Source organism: Coregonus clupeaformis, chromosome 34, assembly GCF_020615455.1.
Source record: "Coregonus clupeaformis isolate EN_2021a chromosome 34, ASM2061545v1, whole genome shotgun sequence".
NCBI lineage: Eukaryota > Metazoa > Chordata > Actinopteri > Salmoniformes > Salmonidae > Coregonus > Coregonus clupeaformis.
Window position 1 is genome coordinate 31,787,826 of NC_059225.1, and position 22,995 is coordinate 31,810,820.

The 22,995-nt window shown below is 45.7% G+C and overlaps 1 protein-coding gene and 1 long non-coding RNA gene across 5 annotated transcripts in view; one reads left to right on the plus strand and one right to left on the minus strand.

The window, feature by feature from the left end:
• Positions 1-488, minus strand: part of LOC121550009 (voltage-dependent L-type calcium channel subunit beta-2-like) — a 144,054-nt gene extending 143,566 nt beyond the window's left edge. For 2 of the 4 annotated variants that reach the window (XM_045210550.1, XM_045210549.1), the window contains exon 1: positions 1-488. In XM_045210550.1, the coding sequence (XP_045066485.1) occupies positions 1-78 (78 nt within the window). In that variant the 5' untranslated portion in view covers positions 79-488. The other 2 variants (XM_045210554.1, XM_045210553.1) reach the window with 1 other exon arrangement.
• On the plus strand, positions 430-22,196 carry LOC121550010. The gene is made up of 2 exons (XR_005996893.1): positions 430-513; positions 21,810-22,196. It is a non-coding gene; the product is annotated as an uncharacterized LOC121550010 (long non-coding RNA).
• The last annotated feature ends 799 nt before the right edge of the window (positions 22,197-22,995 follow it).

Genomic DNA, 22,995 nt, shown 5'->3' on the forward strand with positions numbered 1-22,995 from the left:
TTGTAGTCCTGGGTTTTCGAGCGAATCCATGTGTCTGTCCAAAAGTGAGTGCGTCTTTTGCGAGTTATTATGGACCATTTGACATCCAACCGTCGGTCTATCGTTGAGATAGAAAATACACTTTTTCAAGGTCGGTGGTCACGCGTAACTCCCGCTCTGTTCAAAATTTAGAGCAGATTTTTGTTTGACATGATGTAACGTCCGAATTAATAGAAAGAGTTGTGTGAAAGATACTTTGTTGGCGTAGAAGTGAAGTGACTCGCCTATTTTTCTCAGCCTCTGCTTTGCAGTCTTAAGTTTGAGTCAGACCACAACCGGGAAGGCTTGGGAAGGAGGAGCAGTTTGCGTAAAAAGCTTTTTTCTAAAGGACTTGTTTCCTCCGCTTAGGTGCAAAAATGTAATATGACTGCATGTCATTCAACAACTCAGTCCCTTTACCGAGTCTCTGCTCCTCACTCCCACGTTGGCTCACAAGCAGTTTTTTATCCAACTGGTAACAGCCGCTGGAAGCAGGTAAGCTTGCGCATCTCCAGCAAAGCTACGTCTCGAGGTTAAGAACAGCTGTATGACTAATCATAGCTGCTGGAGTTAACATTTTTAGTAAAATAATAGTTACTTTTATGATGGGGTTGAAACATAAATGGAAGGGAAAATCAAAGGGGGTTGATAGGTATTTGTTAGTAGCCTAATTAATCTTGTTGACCAGACACTTCCGCCCATGGACAATTACACTGAACAAAAATATAAATGCAACATGTTAAGTATTGGTCCCATGTTTCATGAGCTGAAATAAAAGATCCCAGAAATGTTCCATATGCACAAAAAGCTTATTTCTCTCAAATGTTGTGCACAAATGTGTTTACATGTTAGTGAGTATTTCTCCTTTGCCAAAGATAATCCAGCCACCTGACAGGCGTGGCAGATCAAGAAGGTGATTAAACATTATGATCATTACACAGGTGCACCTTGTGTTGGGGACAATAAAGGGCCACTCTAAAATGTGCAGTTTTGTCACACATAACAATGCCACAGATGTCTCAAGTTTTGAGGGAGCATGTAATTGGCATGCTGACTGCAGGAATGTCCACCAGAGCTGTTGGCAGATAATTTACTGTTAATTTCTCTACCAACGTCGTTTTAGAGAATTTGGCAGTACGTCCAACCGCAGACCAGCCCTTACAAAAAATATTGCCGATTTGAAACTGCAGTAAAAGTGCAGTAACTGCAGTTGACTGTGGTATTTTGGAAGTTGTAATTGCAGAATAACTGCACTCTAACTGCAGTTACACTGCAAAATTACTGCAGTAAAAAAAACTGTGTATTGCAGTTATACTGCATTCTGACTGCAATCTTTTTTCGTAAGGGACGTATATGGTGTCGTGTGGGCGAGCTGTTTGCTGATGTCAACGTTGTGAACAGAGGGCCCTATGGTGGCGATAGGGTTATGGTATGGGCAGGTATAAGCTACGGACAACGAGCACAATTGAATTTTATCGATGGCAATTTGAATGCACAGAGATAACATGACGAGATCCTGAGGCCCATTGTCTTGCCATTCATCCGCCGCCATCATCTCATGTTTCAGCATAATAATGCACAGCCCCATGTCGCAAGGATCTGTACACAATTCCTGGAAGCTGAAAATGTCCCAGTTCTTCCATGGCCTGCATATTCACCAGACATGTCACCCATTGAGCATGTTTGGGATGCTCTGGATTGACGTGTACGACAGCATGTTCCAGTTCCCACCAATATCCAGCAATTTCGCACAGCCATTGAAGAGAAGGGGGAGAAAACATTCCACAGGCCACAATCAAAAGATTGATCAACTCTATGCGAAGGAGATGTGTCGCACTGCATGAGGCAAATTATGGTCACACCAGATACTGACTGGATTTCTGATCCACGTCCTTACCTTTTTTTATTAAGCTATCTGTGACCAACAGATGCATATCTGTATTCCTAGTCATGTAAAATCCATAGGTTAGGGCCTAATGGATCATCAGTATCACCACACCCATACACACACCAAGCCCGTCCCCCTGACATTATTTTACTGTTATAGAGAACTTAACCTTTCTAACGATACCCTCTTTATTAGGGGTGTGCCGACCTGGCCATACTCGTATTCGTAATCGTGTCCGTAGATTGACAGTTGATAGTCGGATTGGATCGGATGATACTCGCGACACATCTCCTTCGCATAGAGTTGATCAAGCTTTTGATTGTGGCCTGTGGAATGTTGTCCCACTTCTCTTCAATGGCTGTGCGAAATTGCTGGATATTGGTGGGAACTGGAACATGCTGTCGTACACGTCGATCCAGAGCATCCCAAACATGCTCAATGGGTGACATGTCTGGTGAATATGCAGGCCATGGAAGAACTGGGACATTAATATACTTAAGTAGGCTAGATGTTGGCAAAATACTGCACGTTTATAGAGCAAAAAAGCTGCAGAATAGGAGCAGTGCGCAGACGCATAGCCACGGGAAGTTGGGGTGCTAAGTGTTCTGCAGCACCCCCTGAAAAATCAGAATTGCAAAAAATATTAATACAAATAAGTTGTTGATTTTTTAAGAAATAAAAAAATGTCACGAAAGTAGTGCACTGGGCCTTTACTAGTCCTGTAGAAAAAATAAACATCTGCCTGCGGCTATGCGCTGAGGGACGGCGGGGGGGGGGGGTCCTCAACTTGCAGCGGCAGACAAGTTTGCTGTCACTCAGGCAGAATGTGCATCAGCGTATCATATTTTTTCCCTACCCCCACCCCGTTTGTTAGATGCTATGCACATTGATAGCTTGTAGAAAACGTCCTCACCATTTGATTTATCATAGTACCAGGCTAACAGGATCCAGCAGCAATCTAAATGATCCGACAAAACATGCAAGGAGAAGTGATCGGGTGAATGAAGCAAAGTGAGTGGACGGAGAAATACGGCTTCACTCTATCCAATCAGAGCAGCAGGATCAACGTACAGTCCACCCTTCTCTTTATAGACATGCAAACTAGCCAGTTTAGTTATTTAGACCACGGAGCATGTTGCACTTGATTGAAAGATACTCGCTGGCACCCGAAAAATACATTTTTCCCGATCACTGATAATAACAAAACATACTCCGATCATAATCGTATCAGGACAATTGCCCATATCCATTACGATACTCGTTTTTCTGACTACTCGGCACACCCCTACTCTTTATGTCTTGATTCCCAAAATTGTGCACAGAGCAGACACTACTAAATGGGAGTATCAATTAACATTGATTCTGGAAAAATGCTCAGTTTCTGTTAGCACAGCATTACGGTACCACAGCCTACCACTAGCAGCATTTTAGCGACAGAATGTTATGCGCTAGCTGTTTAGTCTGTGTTTTATACATTCTTTTTGTTTGTTTTTTGTTGTTGTACTTTTTACCCCTTTTTCTCCCCAATTGGTAGTTACAGTCTTGTCCCATCGCTGCAACTCCCGTATGGATTCGGGAGAGGCGAAGGTCGAGAGCCATGCGTCCTCCAAAACACGACCCTGCCAAGCCGCACTGCTTCTTGACACACTGCTCGCTTAACCGAGAAGCCAGCCGCACCAATGTGTCGGAGGAAACACCGTACAACTGGCGACCGTGTCAGTGTGCATGCGCCCGGCCCGCCACAGGAGTCACTAGAGCGCGATGGGACAAGGACATCCCAGCCGCCCAAACCCTCCCCTAACCCGGACGACGCTGGGCCAATTGTGCGCCGCCTCATGGGTCTCCCAGTCGCGGCCGGATGTGACATAGCCCGGGATCGAACCCGGATCTGTAGTGACACCTCAAGCACTGCGATGCAGTGCCGTAGACCTCTGCACCAGTTTTATACATTTGTAATGAGCTTAAAAAACATTTATATAAGGAATTGGCAACTCGTTATCATTCTGAGAAATAAGCACCTTCTTATCCAGGTACATGCCTTCAGAAAGTATTCATACCCCTTGACTTATTCCACTTTGTTGTGTTACAGCCTGAATTCAAAAAGGATTACATAGATTTTTTTTCTCACCCATCTACACACAATACCCCATAATGACAAAGTGAAAACTCAGGAACATTCAATGTCGTCTTGGTAAGCAACTCCAGTGTAGATTTGGCCTTATTCCGTTTCTTTTTATCCCTTGTCCCTCCCTAGTCCTTGCCGATGACAAGCATAACCATAAAATAATGCAACCACCATGCTTGAAAATATGAAGAGTGGTACTCAGTGATGTGTTGTGTTCGATTTGCCCCAAACATGACACTTGGTATTCTGGACATAAAGTACATTTCTATGCCACATTTTTTACAGTTTTACTTTAGTGCCTTATTGCAAACAGGATGCATGTTTTAGAATATTTTTTATTATGTACATTTCTTCTTTTCACTCTGTCATTTAGGTTAGTATTGTGGAGTAACTACAATGTTGTTGATCCATCCTCAGTTTTGTCCTATCACAGCAATTCAACTCTGTAACTGTTTTAAATTCACCATTGGCCTCATGGTGAAATCCCTAAGCGGTTTCCTTCCTCTCCGGCAACTGAGTTAGGAAGGACGCCTGTATCTTTGTAGTGACTGGGTGTATTGATCCACCATCCAAAGTGTAATTAATAACTTCACCCATGCTCAAAGGGATATTCAGTGTCTGCTTTTTTTTACCCATCTACCAATACAGTTGAAGTCGGAAGTTTACATACACCTTAGCCAAATACATTTAAACTCTGTTTTTCACAATTCCTGACATTTAATCCTAGTAAACATGTCCTGTCTTAGGTCAGTTAGGATCACCACTTTATTTTAAGAATGTGAAATGTCAGAATAATAGTAGAGAGAATGATTTATTTCAGCTTTTATATCTTTCATCACATTCCCAGTGGGTCAGAAGTTTACATACACTCAATTAGTATTTGGTAGCATTGCCTTTAACTTGTTTAACTTGGGTCAAACGTGTCATGTAGCCTTCCACAAGCTTCCCACAATAAGTTGAGTGAATTTTGGCCCATTCCTCCTGACAGAGCTGGTGTAACTGAGTCAGGTTTATAGGCCTCCTTGCTCGCACACGCTTTTTCAGTTCTGCCCACAAATGTTCTTGGTTGAATGCACTGACTAAGTTGCTAAGGACAAAAGCGCCTGCGAAATGACCAAAATGTAAATGTGAAAATTAGAACTTGCAAAGAACACTGGGTAATACACTACCAGTCAAAAGTTTCGACACACCTACTCATTCAAGGATTTGTCTTTATTTTTACTATTTTCTACATTGTAGAATAATAGTGAAGACATCAAAAATATGAAATAACACATATGGAATCATGTAGTAACCAAAACAGTTTTAAATAAATCAAAATATATTTTATATTTGAGATTCTTCAAAGTGGCCACCCACTTTGAATGCAAGGAGTGTGCAAAGCTGTCATCAAGGCAAAGGGGTGGCGAAATAGAAGAATCTCAAATATAAAATATATTTTGATTTGTTTAACACTTTTTTGGATACTACATGATTCCATATGTGTTATTTCATAGTTTTGATGTGTTCACTATCATTCTACAATGTAAAAAATAGTACAAATAAAGAAAAACCCTTGAATGAGTAGGTGTGTCCAAACTTTTGACTGGTAGTGTATTACCCAGTGTTCTTTGCAAGTTCAAATTTTCACATTTACATTTTGGTCATTTAGCAGGCGCTTTTGTCCTTAGCAACCAAGGTTGATAAAAAAATCACATATCACAGTCATAGCAAGTAAAAAGTTTCTGTTACCGTTACTGAAAATGTTATTGTAGTTAAGGATACATTGGTCTTCAAAATGTTAATTACAACAAGATATCTTATGATATATCTCTGACTGTCTCTGGATAGTGTCAATACAATACTGAGATATTCACTGTAACTTGATGCCAGTAAGAGTTACTATTAAACTATATTAAATTATTTCTACAGTATTTTACTGTAATTACCTGGGATTAGAGCAAGCAGGGTGGCTGTAGGCATTTGCATATTACAGCATATTACTGAATACTAGGTGTTTTATATCTACACTATATATACAAAAGTATATGGACACCCCTTCAAATTAGTGGATACGGCTATTTCAGCCACACCCGTTGCTGACAGGTGTATAAAATCGAGCACACAGCCATGCAATCTCTACAGACAAACATTGGCAGTAGAATGGGCCGTACTGAAGAGCTCCGTGACTTTCAACGTGGCTCCGTCATAGGATGCCACCTTTCCAACAAGTCAGTTCGTCAAATTTCTGCCCTGCTAGAGCTGCCCCGGTCAACTGTAAGTGCTTATTATTGTGATGAGGAAACTTCTAGGAGCAACAATGGCTCAGCCATGAAGTGGTAGACCACACAAGCTCACAGAACCGGACCGCCGACTGCTGAAGCGCGTAACCCATAAAAATTGTCTGTCCTTTGTTGCTACACTCACTACCGAGTTCCAAACTGCCTCTGAAAGCAATGTCAGCACAATAATTGTTCGTCGGGAGCTTCATGAAATGGGTTTCCATGGCCGAGCAGCCACACACAAGCCTAAGCTCACCATGCTCAAATGCCAAGCATTGGCTGGAGTGGTGTAAAGCTCGCAGTCATTGGACTCTGAATCACGCTTCACCATCAGGCAGTCTAACAGATGAATCTGGATTTGGCGAATGCCAGGAGAACGTTTTCTGCCTGAATGCATAGTGCCAACTGTAAAGTTTGGTTGAGGAAGAATAATGGTCTGGGGCTGTTTCTCATGGTTTGGGCTAGGCCCCTTAGTTCCAGTGAAGGGAAATCTTAACGCTACAGCATACAGTGACATTCTAGACGATCCTGTGCTTCCTAATTTGTGGCAACAGTTTGGGGAAGGCCCTTTCCTGTTTCAGCATGACAATGCCGCCATGCACAAAGCGAGGTCCATACAGAAATGGTTTGTCGAGATCGGTGTGGAAGAACTTGACTGGCCTGCACAGAGCCCTGACCTCAACCCCATCGAACACCTTTGGGATTAATTGGAACGGCGACTGCGGGTTTAATCGCCCAACATCAGTGCATGTCCTCACTAATGCTCTTGTGGCTGAATGGAAGCAAGTCCCCTCAGCAATGTTCCAACATCTAGTAGAAAGCCTTCCTCGAAGATGGAGGCAGTTATATAGCAGCAAATGGGGGACCAACTCCATATTAATGCACATGATTTCGGAATGAGACGTTTGACGAACAGGTGTCCACATACTTTTGGTCATATAGGGTATATAAACAAAGCCTTCCAAACTGGCTGTGATTACAGGGCAAAACAGATCAAATGGACATGGGTAAATATTCATCCATAAAAAGGTTTAACACTTACAGAAAAACGTATGACTTTCACGTGATATTATTTGATCTTATGTGAATTTAATGTGATAACATGTGACATCTAAAAGCAACATGAGAAAACGACACATGACACATTGGGAGATAGTAGCTCTGTTTTTGTACCGTCAAAACTGATAATATGTAGAATCCAGACAACATAGTTTAAATTAAGGCTTTAAAATCGCTAGATCATTATATCAACAAGTAACCGGGAGAGAGTGTTCGGTCAGTTATACACAACAGCGAACCAATCTGTTTGTAAAGCGACGCTGAGACTAGAACCTCAGGGAAGCTCATATCGGTGCTCTTCGCCCTCACCAGGGTCTCGTAACCGACTTCAGTGGGCACATGCTCACCTTCGATGGCCACTGGCACGCTGGAGAAGGGTTCTCTTCACGGATGAATCCTGGTTTCAACTGTACCGGGCAGATGGCATCGTGTGGGTGCGTGGTTTGCTGATGTCAATGTTGTGAACAGAGTGCCCCATGATGGTATGGTATGGGCAGGTATAAGCTACGGATAACGAACACAATTGCATTTTATAGATGGCAATTTGAATGCACAGAGATACCGTGATGAGATCCTGAGGCAACTTGTCATGACATTCATCTGCCGCCATCACCTCATGTTTTCAGCATGATAATGCACGGCCCCATGTCACAAGCATCTGTACACAATTCCTGGAAGCTGAAATTGTCCCAGTTCTTCCATGGCCTGCATACTCACCAGATATGTCACCCATTGAGCATGTTTGGGATGCTCTGGATCGATGTATATGACAGCGTATTCCAGTTCCTGCCAATATCCAGCAACTTCGCACAGCCATTGAAGAGGAGTGGGACAACATTCCACAGGCGACAATCAACAGCCTGATCATCTCTATGCGAAGGAGATAGGTCGCTCTGCATGAGGCAAATGGTGGTCACACCAGATACTGACTGGTTTTCTGATCCACGCCGCTACCTTCTTTGTTAAGGTATCTGTGACCAACAGATGTATATCTGTATTCGCAGTCATAGATTAGGGCATAATTTATTTATTTATTTCAATTGGCTGATTTCCTTATATGAACTGTAACTCAGTAAAATCTTTGAAATTGTTGCATGTTGCGTTTATATTTTTGTTCAGTGTAGCATGCACAGTAAGTCAATAATGGTCAATAATTGGGCAAGATGGTGTGAGTGTGAGTGGGTGTATGTGTGGGTATGTGTCTGTGCATATGAATGTGAGAGTGAGGGAGGGTGAATGTGGAAGTGTGTAGGAGGACTGGAGAGACTGGGTGTGTGGAGGCGTGGGGTGTATTTTGTGTGTGAATGAAGGAGAATGGATGAGAGAGGTGTAGGTGTGTATGAGAAGAGGGGAGGGGGAATCAAATCAAATCAAGCTTTATTTATACAGCACATTTCTGACATGGAATGCAAAGCAATGTGCTTTACAGGAAAAAACTAATAAAAACAATGAAAATAGAAGTTGAAATATTTACTCCACAACAAACATAAGATAAAAAAACAAAAGAATCACACAAACTGAACAACTAAATCAAATCAAATTTTATTTGTCACATACACATGTTTAGCAGATGTTATAGCGGGTGTAGTGAAATTCTAAAAATATGTGTTTTAAGATCTCTTTTAAATATGTCCACAGTTTCGGCCCCCCTCCGGTTTTCTGGTAGGCTATTCCAGAGGCTAGGGGCATAATAACTAAAGGCTGCCTCGTCATGCCTCTTGTTCCTAGGTTTTGGGATAGTTAACAGGCCAGTGCCAGAGGACCTGAGGGACCTACAGGTTACATAACTTAAAAGCATGTCTGACATGTATTTGGGTGCACAGTCGTGGATTGATTTTAAAATAATCTTAAGAAGAATCTTTAAATTAATTCTAAAACTCACAGGCAGCCAGTGCAGAGACCTTAATGTCACGATCGTCGGTAAGAGATGAGGACCAAGGCGCAGCGTTGCAGACGAACATACTCTTTATTTATGATACACAATCAAAAACAACAAAACGATAACGTGACAGTTCACGGTTTAACACAAACCCACTAGAAACAAGAACCCACAAACACAAAGGGAAAAACAGACAGTTTAAATATGGCTCCCAATCAGAGACAACCAGCCACAGCTGACACTCGTTGCCTCTGATTGGGAGTCACTCAGGCCAACATAGAAATAAACAAACTAGAACTCCCAACATAGAAATAGAATACATAGATCTACACACCCTGGCTCAACTACACCCCCTCCCCCCAAAAAAAATAAAAAAAAAAAATGAAAAATTGTTGTAAAGTGGTTAACCCAAAAAAAGTCCCTTTTTCAGGACACTGTCTTTCAAAGATAATTAGTAAAAATCCAAATAACTTCACAGATTTTCATTGTAAAGGACTTAAACACTATTTCCCATGCTTGTTCATTGGAACATAAACAATTAATGAACATGCACCTGTGGAACGGTCATTAAGACACTAACAGCTTACAGACAGTAGGCAATTAAGGTCCCAGTTATGAAAACTTAGGACACTAAAGAGGCCTTTCTACTGACTCTGAAAAACACCAAAAGAAAGATGCCCAGGGTCCCTGCTCATCTGCGTGAATGTGCCTTAGGCATGCTGCAAGGAGGCATGAGGACTACAGATGTGGCCAGGGCAATAAATTGCAATGTCCGTACTGTGAGACTCCTAAAACAGCGCTACAGGGAGATAGTATGGACACACCTGCACAGGATCGGTACAGCCGAACATCACACCTGCGGGACAGGTACAGGATGGCAACAACAACTGCCCGAGTTACACCAGGAACGCACAATCCCTCCATCAGTGCTCAGACTGTCCACAATAGGCTGAGAGAGGCTGGACTGAGGGCTTGTAGGCCTCTTGTAAGGCAGGTCCTCACCAGACATCACCGGCAACAACGTCGCCTATGGGCATAAACCCACCGTCACTGGACCAGACAGGACTGGCAAAAAGTTTTCTTCACTGACTAGTCGCAGTTTTGTCTCACCAGGGGTGATGGTCGTATTTGCGTTTATCATCAAAGGAATGAGCGTTACACCGAGGCCTGTACTCTGGAGCAGGATCGATTTGGAGGTGGAGTGTCCGTCATGGTCTGGGGCGGTGTGTCACAGCATCATCGGACTGAGCTTGTTGTCATTGCAGGCAATCTTAACGCTGTGCATTACAGGGAAGACATCCTCCTTCCTCATGTGGGACCCTTCCTGCAGGCTCATCCTGACATGACCCTCCAGCATGACAATGCCACCAGCCATACTGCTCGTTCTGTGTGTGATTTCCTGCAAGTCAGGAATGTCAGTGTTCTGCCATGGCCAGCGAAGAGGCCGGATCTCAATCCCATTGAGCACGTCTGGGACCTGTTGGATCGGAGGGTGAGGGCTAGGGCCATTCCCCCCAGAAATGTCCGGGAACTTGCAGGTGGAAGAGTGGGGTATCATCTCACAGCAAGAACTGGCAAATCTGGTGCAGTCCATGAGGAGGAAATGCACTGCAGTACTTAATGCAGCTGGTGGCCACACCAGATACTGACTGTTACTTTTGATCTTGACCCCCCCTTTGTTCAGGGACGTGAAGGCTGACCGTGTCGCGGAATCCGTAGCAATACAAACTTTAGCTGTGATTGAAAACGATATAATGAAAAGGATTTCATAAAAACAACAAACCGAATGTAGACAGTACTAGGGCTGACCCCATTTAGTCGACCAGTCGCACATTTGTATGTATGTTTTATGGTGCACAAGACACCTGTCTGATTTGCGCCTGTCGCAGTGGACTAATCCATTGCGGAGGCCACGGGAATGGCAGTCCATCACTCTCAGACATGATACTGAAATTGTATATGGTGATGTTATGTCAAAATAATGGTGCAACACTAATAAATCTAATATTATTTTATAACAATTGCGCTTTCTCCCGCGTTGGATACGGTCGCTATCCGTGGTTCTGAAACATAATCTTCAGTGCGCCGTAGAATTGGCGCCTTTCCCTATGTTGCTATGTGCATAATAGCAAAGTTAACCAGCATATTGGGATTGAGAACAATGTGGCAGAGGCAGCAGAGACGAGGAAACAGCCATTGCCTTAGTCTAAATGTCTAAGAAAATTGAGGAGCGAGGAAACCCCATCTTAATTAGGTCTATAATTGTCGCGAATTCAGCCGAGGCTGCCCCTCCTCCTTGCTCGGGCAGGCTTCGGCGTTCGTCGTCACCGGAGTACTAGCTGCCACCGATCAATGTTTTCTGTGTTACACTTGTCTTGTCTGTATTGATCACACCTGTTACCCATTATGTACATTTTTCCCTATTTTACCCTCTGGTTCCCTCATGGTGTTGTGCGTGATTGTTCATTGTTTTGCTGTCTTTTGGTGAGCCGGTATTTGCTCTTCCCTGCGTGGAGGATTTGCTCTGCTTATTTTGTTCCAGTAAATAACTTTGTTTATACAGTTCTGTGTCCTGCACCTGATTCCATCCTACCGCTACACCCAGACGCATGACAATAATCAATAGCCTAACTGTTAAATGTGCCTGGCTTTATAAATAATCCATATACAGTGCATTCGGAAAGTATTCAGACCCCTTGACTTTGTCCACATTTTGTTAGGTTACAGCCTTATTCTAAAATGGATTAAATTGTTTATTTTCCTCAATTTACAAACAATACCCCATAATGGTTTATAGAAATTGTTGCACATTTATTAAAAATACAAATCTGAAATATCACATTTACATAAGTATTCAGACTTTTTACTCAGTACTTTGTTGAAACACCTTTGGCAGCAATTACAGCCTTCTTGGGTATGACGCTACAAGCTTGGCACACCTGTATTTGGGGAGTTTCTCCCATTTTTCTCTGCAGATACTCTCAAGCTCTGTCAGGTTGGATGGGGAGCGTTGCTGCACAGCTATTTTCAGGTCTCTCCAGAGATGTTAGATCGGGTTCAAGTCCGGGCTCTGGCTGGGCCACTCAAGGACATTCAGAGACTTGTCCCGAAGCCACTCCTGCGTTGTCTTGGCTGTGTGCTTAGGGTCGTTGACCTGTTGGAAGGTGAACCTTTGCCCCAGTCTGAGGTCCTGAGCGCTCTGGAGCAGGTTTTTTTCAAGGATCTCACTGTAGTTTGCTCTGTTCATCTTTCCCTAGATCCTGACTAGTCTCCCAGTAGCTTCCGCTGAAAAACATCCCCACAGCAAGATGCTGCCACCACCATGCTTCACCGTAGGGATGGTGCCAGGTTTCCTCCAGACATGACACTTGGCATTCAGGCCAAAGAGTTAAATCTTGGTTTCATCAGACTAGAGAATCTTGTTTCTCATGGTCTGAGAGTCCTTTAGGTGCCTCTTTGGCAAACTCCAAGCGGGCTGTCATGTGCCTTTTACTGAGGAGTGCCTTCCGTCTGGCCACTCTACCATAAAGGCCTGATTGGTGGAGTGCTGCAGAGATGGTTGTCCTTCTGGAAGGTTCTCCCATCTCCACAGAGGAACTCTGGAGCTCTGTCAGAGTGACCATCGGGTTCTTGGTCACCTCCTCGACCAAGGGCCTTCTCCCCCGATTGCTCAGTTTGGCTGGGCGTCCTGCGCTAGGAAGAGTATTGGTGGTTCCTGTCACGGTTTCGGCCGAGGCTGCCTCTCTCCCTTGCTCGGGCAGGCTTCGGCGTTCGTCGTCTCCGGAATACTAGCTGCCACCGTTGCATGTTTCTATGTTCGTTTGCTTTTGTCTGTTTGTAATTAGTGTCCTATAAGTTCTCGTTGTGTTTGTCTAGTGTTGTGTGTGATTGTTTTCACTGTCTTGCGTATAGCTTATGTATTTTGCAGTCTGCTCGGTTGAGCTGCTCTCCATTCTGTGTTTGGAGTATTTTGTCGCACGTGTTTTGTGCGCCCGCTTTATTTCGCCTGCGTGCGGAGTTTCTCGCCTCAGGGCATTTGTTTTCGTGCTGTGTTTTGTTGCTAAACTACTAAAGTCTGTTGGACTTACTTTGTGCGTCCTGCGCCTGATTCCACCACCACACCCACCTACAGCTACACTGACAGAATCACACACCATACTCGATGGAATCAGCAGGAGCCGCAGCAGCACAGGCGACGTTGGAGGACAGGGTCCGCGAACAGAATGACCAGATCCTGCGGATGGGGTCCGCACTGCAGGAGGTGATCACCACCATCCGAGGCTGGGAGACCCGAGGGACTTCTCCACCGCCATCCTCCCTGCCAGCACCATCGGCAAGTCAGCCCATTCCCGCTCCGGAACCCAGAGGAGTTCGACTCTCGCTCCCGAGGGCCTACGATGGGACCGCGGCCGGGTGTCAGGGATTCCTTCTCCAGGTGGAGCTTTACCTGGCCACCGTGCACCCGGCGCCCTCGGGACACGAGAGCGTGTCCGCCCTGATCTCCTGCCTTTCCGGGAAGGCGTTGGAATGGGCCAACGCAGAGTGGAGGAGAATCGACGCGAACACCATCACCTACGACGAGTTCTCCCGCCGCTTCAGGGCGGTGTTTGACCATCCCCCGGAGGGGAAAGCGGCGGGGAGCGTCTGGTCTGCCTCCGGCAGGGGAAGAGGAGTGCCCAGGAGTTCGCCTTGGAATTCCGTACTCTAGCGGCGGACGCAGGGTGGAATGAGCGGGCTCTCATCGATCACTACCGATGTAGTCTACGCGAGGACGTCCGTAGGGAGCTGGCCTGTAGGGACACCAGCCTCTCGTTCGACCAGTTGGTCGACATGTCCATCAGGCTGGATAACCTGCTAGCTACCCGCGGACGTCCCGAGGGGGGTCCGTCCATTTCACCCTCCAGCGCCTCCGAGCCGTGCGCCATGGAGCTCGGGGCGCTGGCGCTAGAGAGAGGAGGGGTCGGCTTACGAGGGGGTCCATCTCCTGCACCAACTGTGGTCGGGGAGGACACACCGCGGCTAGGTGCTGGGGATGGCCTCCTAGGGGAGAGGACGACAGGTCCCGCACTGGGGAGTCCTTCCAGGTGAGTAGGCGCCCCACTCACCCAGAGCTCTCTGTTGCACATTTATGTATACCTGTGCGTTTTCCACAGGTAGCACCTCATTCCCAGCATAAGGCGCTGGTAGATTCAGGCGCGGCTGGGAATTTTGTTGATAAGAAGTTTTGTTTAGCCTTAGGGATTCCCCTTCTTCCTGTTGACGTCCCTTCCCCGTTCATGCCCTAGATAGCCGTCCGTTGGGTGCGGGCTTGATCAGGGAGGTCACTGCGCCACTTAGGATGTGTGCGCAGGGGGTCATCAGGAGATGATCCAGCTATTTCTGATTGACTCGCCTGCGTATCCGGTGGTGCTGGGCATGCCCTGGTTGAGTACCCATAACCCATCTATTTCGTGGCAGGAGAGGGCTCTGATGGAGTGGTCTGCCCAGTGTGTGGGTCGATGTTTAGCCGTTTCCGTAGGGGCTACCTCGGTGGAGAGTCCAAACCAGGTGCCCGCATTGCACGTTCCCCCTGAGTATGGGGATTTGGCTATTGTGTTCAGTAAGTCGAGGGCGACGCAGTTGCCTCCCCATAGGCAGGGAGATTGTGCGATAGACCTCCAGGCAGGAGCTGCGCTCCCACGGAGCCATGTGTATCCTCTGTCTCAGGAGGAGAAGAGAGCTATGGAGACGTACATAGACGAATCTCTGAGACAAGGATACATACGGCCCTCCACTTCCCCCTGCGTCCTCGAGTTTCTTTTTTGTGAAGAAAAAGGATGGAGGATTACGCCCGTGCATTGATTACCGTGGTCTCAATCAGATCACGGTGAAGTACAGTTATCCACTCCCGCTGATTGCGACCATGACGGAGTCATTGCACGGGGCGCGTTTCTTCACTAAATTAGATCTCAGGAGCGCGTACAACTTGGTGCGCATTAGGGAGGGCGATGAATGGAAGACAGCCTTTAGTACCACCTCGGGCCATTACGAGTATCTTGTCATGCCATACGGGTTGATGAACGCTCCTTCAGTTTTCCAATCATTCGTGGATGAGATCTTCAGGGACATGCAGGGGCAGGGGGTGGTCGTGTACATCGATGACATTCTCGTGTACTCGCCTACCCGAGTCGAGCATGTGGCCCTGGTGCGCCGAGTGTTGCGGAGGCTGTTGGAGCACGACCTGTATGTCAAGGCAGAGAAGTGTCTGTTCTTCCAGGAGTCGGTCTCCTTTTTGGGTTATCAGTTGTCTGCGTCAGGGGTGAAGATGGAGGTAGACCGGGTGTCGGCCGTGCGTAATTGGCAAACGCCAACCACTGTGAAGGAGGTGCAGCAGTTTTTGGGGTTTGCGAATTATTACTGGAGGTTTATCCGGGGTTTTGGACAGGTGGCAGCTCCCATAACGTCTCTTTTGAAGGGGGGTCCGTGCGTCTGCAGTGGTCAGCCGAGGCGGACAGGGCGTTTGGGAGGCTGAAGGACCTGTTTACCTCGGCTCCGGTGCTGGCGCATCCGGATCCCTCTTTGCCATTTCAGGTAGAGGTGGACGCGTCAGAGGCCGGTATAGGTGCCGTGCTGTCGCAACGGTCCGGCGCGCCACCTAAACTCCGCCCCTGTGCCTTCTATTCCAAGAAGCTCAGTCCGGCGGAGCGAAACTATGACGTGGGGGACAGGGAGCTGTTAGCCGTAGTACAGGCCCTAAAGGTGTGGAGGCACTGGCTTGAGGGGGCTCAACACCCTTTCCTCATTTTGACGGACCACCGTAACCTGGAGTACATCCGGGCAGCGAGGAGGCTGAACCCTCGCCAGGCGAGGTGGAATATGTTTTTGACCCGGTTCACATTTAAGATCACGTACATCCCTGGGTCACAGAACGGTAAGGCAGATGCACTGTCTCGGCGGTAAGTCGTGTCTAGTGGCACCGGTAGTGTGGGAGGTCGATGCTGAACTCGAGCGGGCGTTACGCACTGACCCTAGTCCACCGCAATGCCCGGAGGGTCGTAAGTACGTTCCGCTCGAGGTTCGGGATCGATTGATCTATTGGGCTCACACGTCACCCTCCTCTGGACACCCTGGTATCGGCCGGACAGTGCACTGTCTTAGTGCCAAGTACTGGTGGCCCACGTTGGCGAGGGATGTGAGGGTTTATGTTTCCTCCTGCTCGGTGTGCGCCCAGTGTAAGGCGCCTAGACATCTGCCTAGGGGTAAGTTACTACCCCTGCCCGTTCCACAACGACCATGGTCTCACCTCTCGGTGGATTTCCTCACTGACCTTCCTCCTTCACAGGGGAATACCACTATACTGGTCGTTGTGGACCGGTTTTCTAAGGCCTGTCGTTTGCTCCCTATGCCGGGCCTTCCTACTGCCCTGCAAACCGCCGAAGCACTATTCACCCATGTGTTCCGGCACTACGGGGTACCCAAGGATATTGTGTCTGATCGAGGTCCCCAATTTACCTCCAGAGTCTGGAGAGCTTTTATGGAGCGGTTGGGGGTCTCGGTGAGCCTCACCTCGGGTTACCACCCGGAGAGTAATGGGCAGGTGGAACGCGTGAACCAGGATGTGGGTAGGTTTCTTAGAACATACTGCCAGGATCGGCCGGAGGAGTGGGCAAGGTACGTTCCCTGGGCCGAAATGGCCCAAAATTCCCTACGCCATTCCTCCACTAACCTAACCCCTTTCCAATGTGTGTTAGGTTACCAGCCGGTTCTGGCACCTTGGCAGCAGAGCCAGATCGAGGCTCCTGCGGTGGATGAGTGGGCGCGGCGCTCGGAGGAGACATGGAACGCTGCACACGTCCACCTGCAGCGGGCCCTCCGTCGTCATAAAGCGAGCGCCGATCTCCACCGCAGTGAGGGAGCGGTGTACGCACCTGGTGATCGAGTCTGGCTCTCTACCAGAAACCTGCCCCTCCGCCTGCCCTGTCGGAAACTGGGTCGGCGGTTTGTAGGGCCATTTAAAGTCCTGAGAAGGTTGAACGAGGTGTGTTACAAATTACAACTACCTGTTGAATATAAAAGTATTAACCCCTCGTTCCATGTGTCTCTTCTCAGGCCGGTGGTAGCTGGCCCACTCCAAGAAAGTGAGATCAGGGAGACTCCTCCGCCCCCATTGGACATCGAGGGGGCACCGGCGTACTCCGTGCGGTCCATCTTGGATTCGGAGACGTCGGATGGGGGGGTCTCCAATATCTAGTGGAGTGGGAGGGGTACGGTCCGGAGGAACGGTGCTGGGTGCCGAGGAGAGACATTTTGGACCCGCCTCTCCTGACGGAATTCCATCGTGGGCACCCGACGCACCCTGCTCCGCGTCCTCCTGGTCGTCCCCGAGGCCGGGAGTCGGCGCACGTCTGGAGCCGCGCGTCAAGGGGGGGTACTGTCACGGTTTCAGCCGAGGCTGCCTCTCTCCCTTGCTCGGGCAGGCTTCGGCGTTCGCCCGTCTCCGGAATACTAGCTGCCACCGTTGCATGTTTCTATGTTCGTTTGCTTTTGTCTGTTTGTTGTGACACCTGTTATCGTTTAGTGTAATTAGTGTCCTATAAGTTCTCGTTGTGTTTGTCTAGTGTTGTGTGTGATTGTTTTCACTGTCTTGCGTATAGCTTATGTATTTTGCAGTCTGCTCGGTTGAGCTGCTCTCCATTCTGTGTTTGGAGTATTTTGTCGCACGTGTTTTGTGCGCCCGCTTTATTTCGCCTGCGTGCGGAGTTTCTAGCCTCAGGGCATTTGTTTTCGTGCTGTGTTTTGTTGCTAAACTACTAAAGTCTGTTGGACTTACTTTGTGCGTCCTGCGCCTGATTCCACCACCACACCCACCTACAGCTACACTGACAGTTCCAAACTCCTCATTAAGAATGATGGAGGCTGCTGTGTTCTTGGGGACCTTCAATGCTGCAGAAATTTTTTGGCACCCTTCCCCAGATCTGTGCCTCGACACAATCCTGTCTCGGAGCTCTGCGGACAATTCCTTCGACCTCATGGCTTGGGTTTTGCTCTGACATGCACTGTCAACTGTGGGACCTTATATAGACAGGTGTGTGCCTTTCCAAATCATGTCCAATCAATTGAACTTACCACAGGTGGACTCCAATCAAGTTGTAGAAACATTTCTTGGATGATTAATGGAAACAGGATGCACCTGAGCTCAATTTCAAGTCTCATAGCAAAGTGATATAACGTCTTGTCATAGTGTTGTATGAACAAAGTTAAATCTGTTAGATAGGTAACTCTTGGTGCCACAGAGTCTGAATGCTAAGGGTCCAGTATGTCTAGGGAGCTTACTAGGGTTTATCTTAGAATGATTGATAGATTGAATATACTGATTTGGGGTACAGGATGGTTACCAGATGTTGTTGAAGAAACGTGTAACATGAAGTATATAAACTGAGAGATTTATTTTGTCCAGAGTTCGGATGACCAGAGGCAAAGCACGTGCCGTTTGTTATACGAACCCTGTACCGTATCTATTAAATAATTTGCATCATCTCTCCATCTAAGTGTTAAATATCTTCTTGCATCATGAATTACTTGATACCAGAGAAACTCGTCATAACACAAAGGGTCTGAATACTTATGTAAATAAGGTATTTCTGTTTTTTATTGTATTTTGTATAGATTGATCCATTTTAGAATAAGGCTGTAACATAACAAAATGTGGAAAAAGTCAAGGAGTCTGAATACTTTCCGAATGCACTGCACCATTGACTTGCATTGGGTTTGTGCCACAAATGCTACAGTGGCCAGGTAAACAAAACCATGGCTTGCTGAAATGACATGGAACAACACCTACCCAGTGTTTCCCCCAGCAATCCCCCCCACCCTTTGCCCTTTGCTAAGAAGCTATTTTTGTTTCTTTTTGACTATTTTAATTGAAAACAATCACAGTAAGGTACTTAATTGTTACCAAGAAATGATTTGATATTGAGATAAAAACAGCTGCATTGGACCTTTAAAACATATAGTAAGAACAACTCCCTACCATTGATTCAATACTATACAGTGAGGGAAAAAAGTATTTGATCCCCTGCTGATTTTGTACGTTTGCCCACTGACAAAGACATGATCAGTCTATAATTTTAATGGTAGGTTTATTTGAACAGTGAGAGACAGAATAACAACAAAAAAATCCAGAAAAAACGCATGTCAAAAATGTTATAAATTGATTTGTATTTTAATGAGGGAAATAAGTATTTGACCCCTCTGCAAAACATGACTTAGTACTTGGTGGCAAAACCCTTGTTGGCAATCACAGAGGTCAGACGTTTCTTGTAGGTAGGCCACCAGGTTTGCACACATCTCAGGAGGGATTTTGTTCCACTCCTCTTTACAGATCTTCTCCAAGTCATTAAGGTTTCAAGGCTGACGTTTGGCAACTCGAACCTTCAGCTCCCTCCACAGATTTTCTATGGGATTAAGGTCTGGAGACTGGCTAGGCCACTCCAGGACCTTAATGTGCTTCTTCTTGAGCCACTCCTTTGTTGCCTTGGCCGTGTGTTTTGGGGCATTGTCATGCTGGAATACCCATCCACAACCCATTTTCAATGCCCTGACTGAGGGAAGGAGGTTCTCAACCAAGATTTGACGGTACATGGCCCCGTCCATCGTCCCTTTGATGCAGTGAAGTTGTCCTGTCTTCTTAGCAGAAAAACACCCCCAAAGCATATAATGTTTCCACCTCCATGTTTGATGGTGGGGATGGTGTTCTTGGGGTCATAGGCAGCATTCCACCTCCTCCAAACACGGCAAGTTGAGTTGATGCCAAAGAGCTCGATTTTGGTCTCATCTGACCACAACACTTTCACTCAGCTCCTCTGAATCATTCAGATGTTCATTGGCAAACTTCAGACGGAGATTGACAGTTCTTTTGGTGTTTCTTCCATTTGCGAATAATCGCACCAACTGTTGTCACCTTCTCACCAAGCTGCTTGGCGATGGTCTTGTAGCCCATTCCAGCCTTGTGTAGGTCTACAATCTTGTCCCTGACATCCTTGGAGAGCTCTTTGGTCTTGGCCATGGTGGAGAGTTTTGAATCTGATTGATTGATTGCTTCTGTGGACAGGTGTCTTTTATACAGGTAACAAGCTGAGATTAGGAGCACTCCCTTTAAGAGTGTGCTCCTAATCTCAGCTCGTTACCTGTATAAAAACACCTGGGAGCCAGAAATCTTTCTGATTGAGAGGGGGTCAAATACTTATTTCCCTCATTAAAATGCAAATCAATTAATAACATTTTTGACATGCGTTTTTCTGGATTTTGTTGTTGTTATTCTGTCTCTCACTGTTCAAATAAACCTACCATTCAAATTATAGACTGATCATTTCTTGTCAGTGGGAAAACGTACAAAATCAGCAGGGGATCAAAAACTTTTTTCCCTCACTGTAACCCTTGACACATCAAAACCTGACTCTAACCTCACACACAAGACACTAAGGTCAACATCTACAAGTCAGTTGGCACGTACGGTTGGCACATTTACTGTACATAAAACACAATGTGTTATGTATTGAGTCAGTGCAGCACACCGATTTAAAATCCAACAGGAAAACATCTGAGTGCATCGCTAGCATATCCCATTGTATGTCTGTCTTAGCTTTTCCACTCATGTCTATGCTCACTCTGTCCTCCTGACCCCTCTGCTTTGGGGACTCTTTGCTGAGCGAGTGAGGATGGCTGTGGATACAGAAGTGCACTCACACTCACATCCCAGATAAAAAGCCCTTCCTTTCTCCATCCCGGCAGCGGACGCCTTTCAAAACACACACACAAGCATTTCAAATCTTTGTGCTTGTGTATTGATAAGCACACCAAAGATGGCATTAACGATAAGTAATACAATTAAGTTAAAGTTAAACTTTATGACTATAATTATCCTATTTACACTTTGTAGTCAATTTTGGCAATAGAATAAGTTTTTCTGACTCATATTGATGCCACATGGGCCATCTTCAAAGGGATTTGTTGCTTTTTAAAAGCAGTCGCTCTTTAAAGATAGAAACCTTAATTAAAACAATAATAAAGCCTGCACCACGCCTCTGTTTTGGTAAAAAGCTGAGGGATGGGCCTTATGAAATGTAACCACTCTCAAATTCATAGACATAGCTATGGATGCAAGGACTGACCATCCATGATCATAGTTTAACCATGCTGTGATGCTGTACAGTGTTTGTTTACATTTATAGTGTTTACAGACATAGGAGTAAAACAAGTTTGTATTTTGGGTTCTGATGGGGTTGAACTAAGCTCATGAGGCATTTATAAGTTATATTCTTCAAGAATCAATGGGTATATATCAATAATTTATCAATCCAAAAATGGATGATGTAGAACTAAGAATTCCAGAGAGCATCTCATCAGAATTGTACATAAACTTTATCTTGTATAACATTGAATCATAGTTGTGGCATCATACAGTAGATTCAAGATCACAAATGCATCTATTGTCTCATGAATATAGTATAAGTAAATATTTTGTATACAGTAGGTTTCTCTCATTCTTTCTTTTTCCCACTTATGCCCCTCTTCTACCTCTTCCTCCACCTCCTTCTCTAGGCCCACTCTGGCCTGGGAGCGCAGTGCAGTGCTCTGTGGAGTCTCCAACTTGTTGAGTGTGGATTAGTCAGCCCAGACCAAGAGCTTTCTGCTGGATGAAGAAAATAGTACAGGCAGCACAGATGGGTGGAACTGCCCCCCGTTGGACTGCACACAGTGGTCACAGTGTTCACAGTGTACAGGGAGCGCTGCCAACTTTTGAAGAAAGCTTGGAGTGAGATTTGTTATGTGAATTTCATTGCCCCCTGGCACAACCACTAGATGGGGGTTTTAAAGTTCATTTCCTGCAATTCTACATATTTTGACATAACTTAGGCTTATGACCAGGTTTAAAAAACATTGTGTATTCAGGATGCTTTGAACATTAAATGAACACTCAACATTTTACAACTTTGTTACTTTGAGATGTATTTATTTATTTTTTTTATTTTTTTTGGGGGGGGTGAAATTGAATGTATGCTAATATTTTTAAATACATTTTTTAAGTGGTTCGACACTTTATTCCGACAGTAATGGGAGGCTAATGGGAGAAACAGTGGGAAGGTTGGAAGCAGGGATTGATCCCTGTTCTCAGGTGGAAAGTATGAAACATGTGCCGGGGAGCGTTACCGTTACACCAAGGCTCTGCACAGGAAATACTCATATTAATGGTTGATGGCAGTGGGTAACCAAATCATATTTTGCAGTCTACTTGTCCATAGAATGCTTTCAAGGTAAGGACTCAAACATTATGTATTTTGTAATTTGGGTGAACTCTTTTTAAAATAGGGCTGGAAGGAAATCCTGCTTGCTCTCCTGGAGGGTTGGCCACCCCTGATCTATGTTTTCCAAGTGCTGAGTGTTGAAAATGTTCTTGTTATAACAATTAATTTATCAAAATCACCAAACCTTTAAGAAAAATCTAATGAATATCAATATTCGTTTATGCCTACTAGTTGAAGATCCTTGCCATCATCTTACTCTACATAGACAAAATATGATGCTTTTATGCATTATGAGTCCCCCTACCATCTCTGCTTAGCATGTGCACAATGTTAAAATGTCCTAAATTATATTTGAGGCCTGGAGCATTTAATATCCAATGCTTTTCTGTATGACTTATTCAACACTGTTCATGAATGGCTGCAAATATCCATAGCCTCATATAATTCATTTTCAAAGGCAAAAGTAGGCATATCAGATTTCA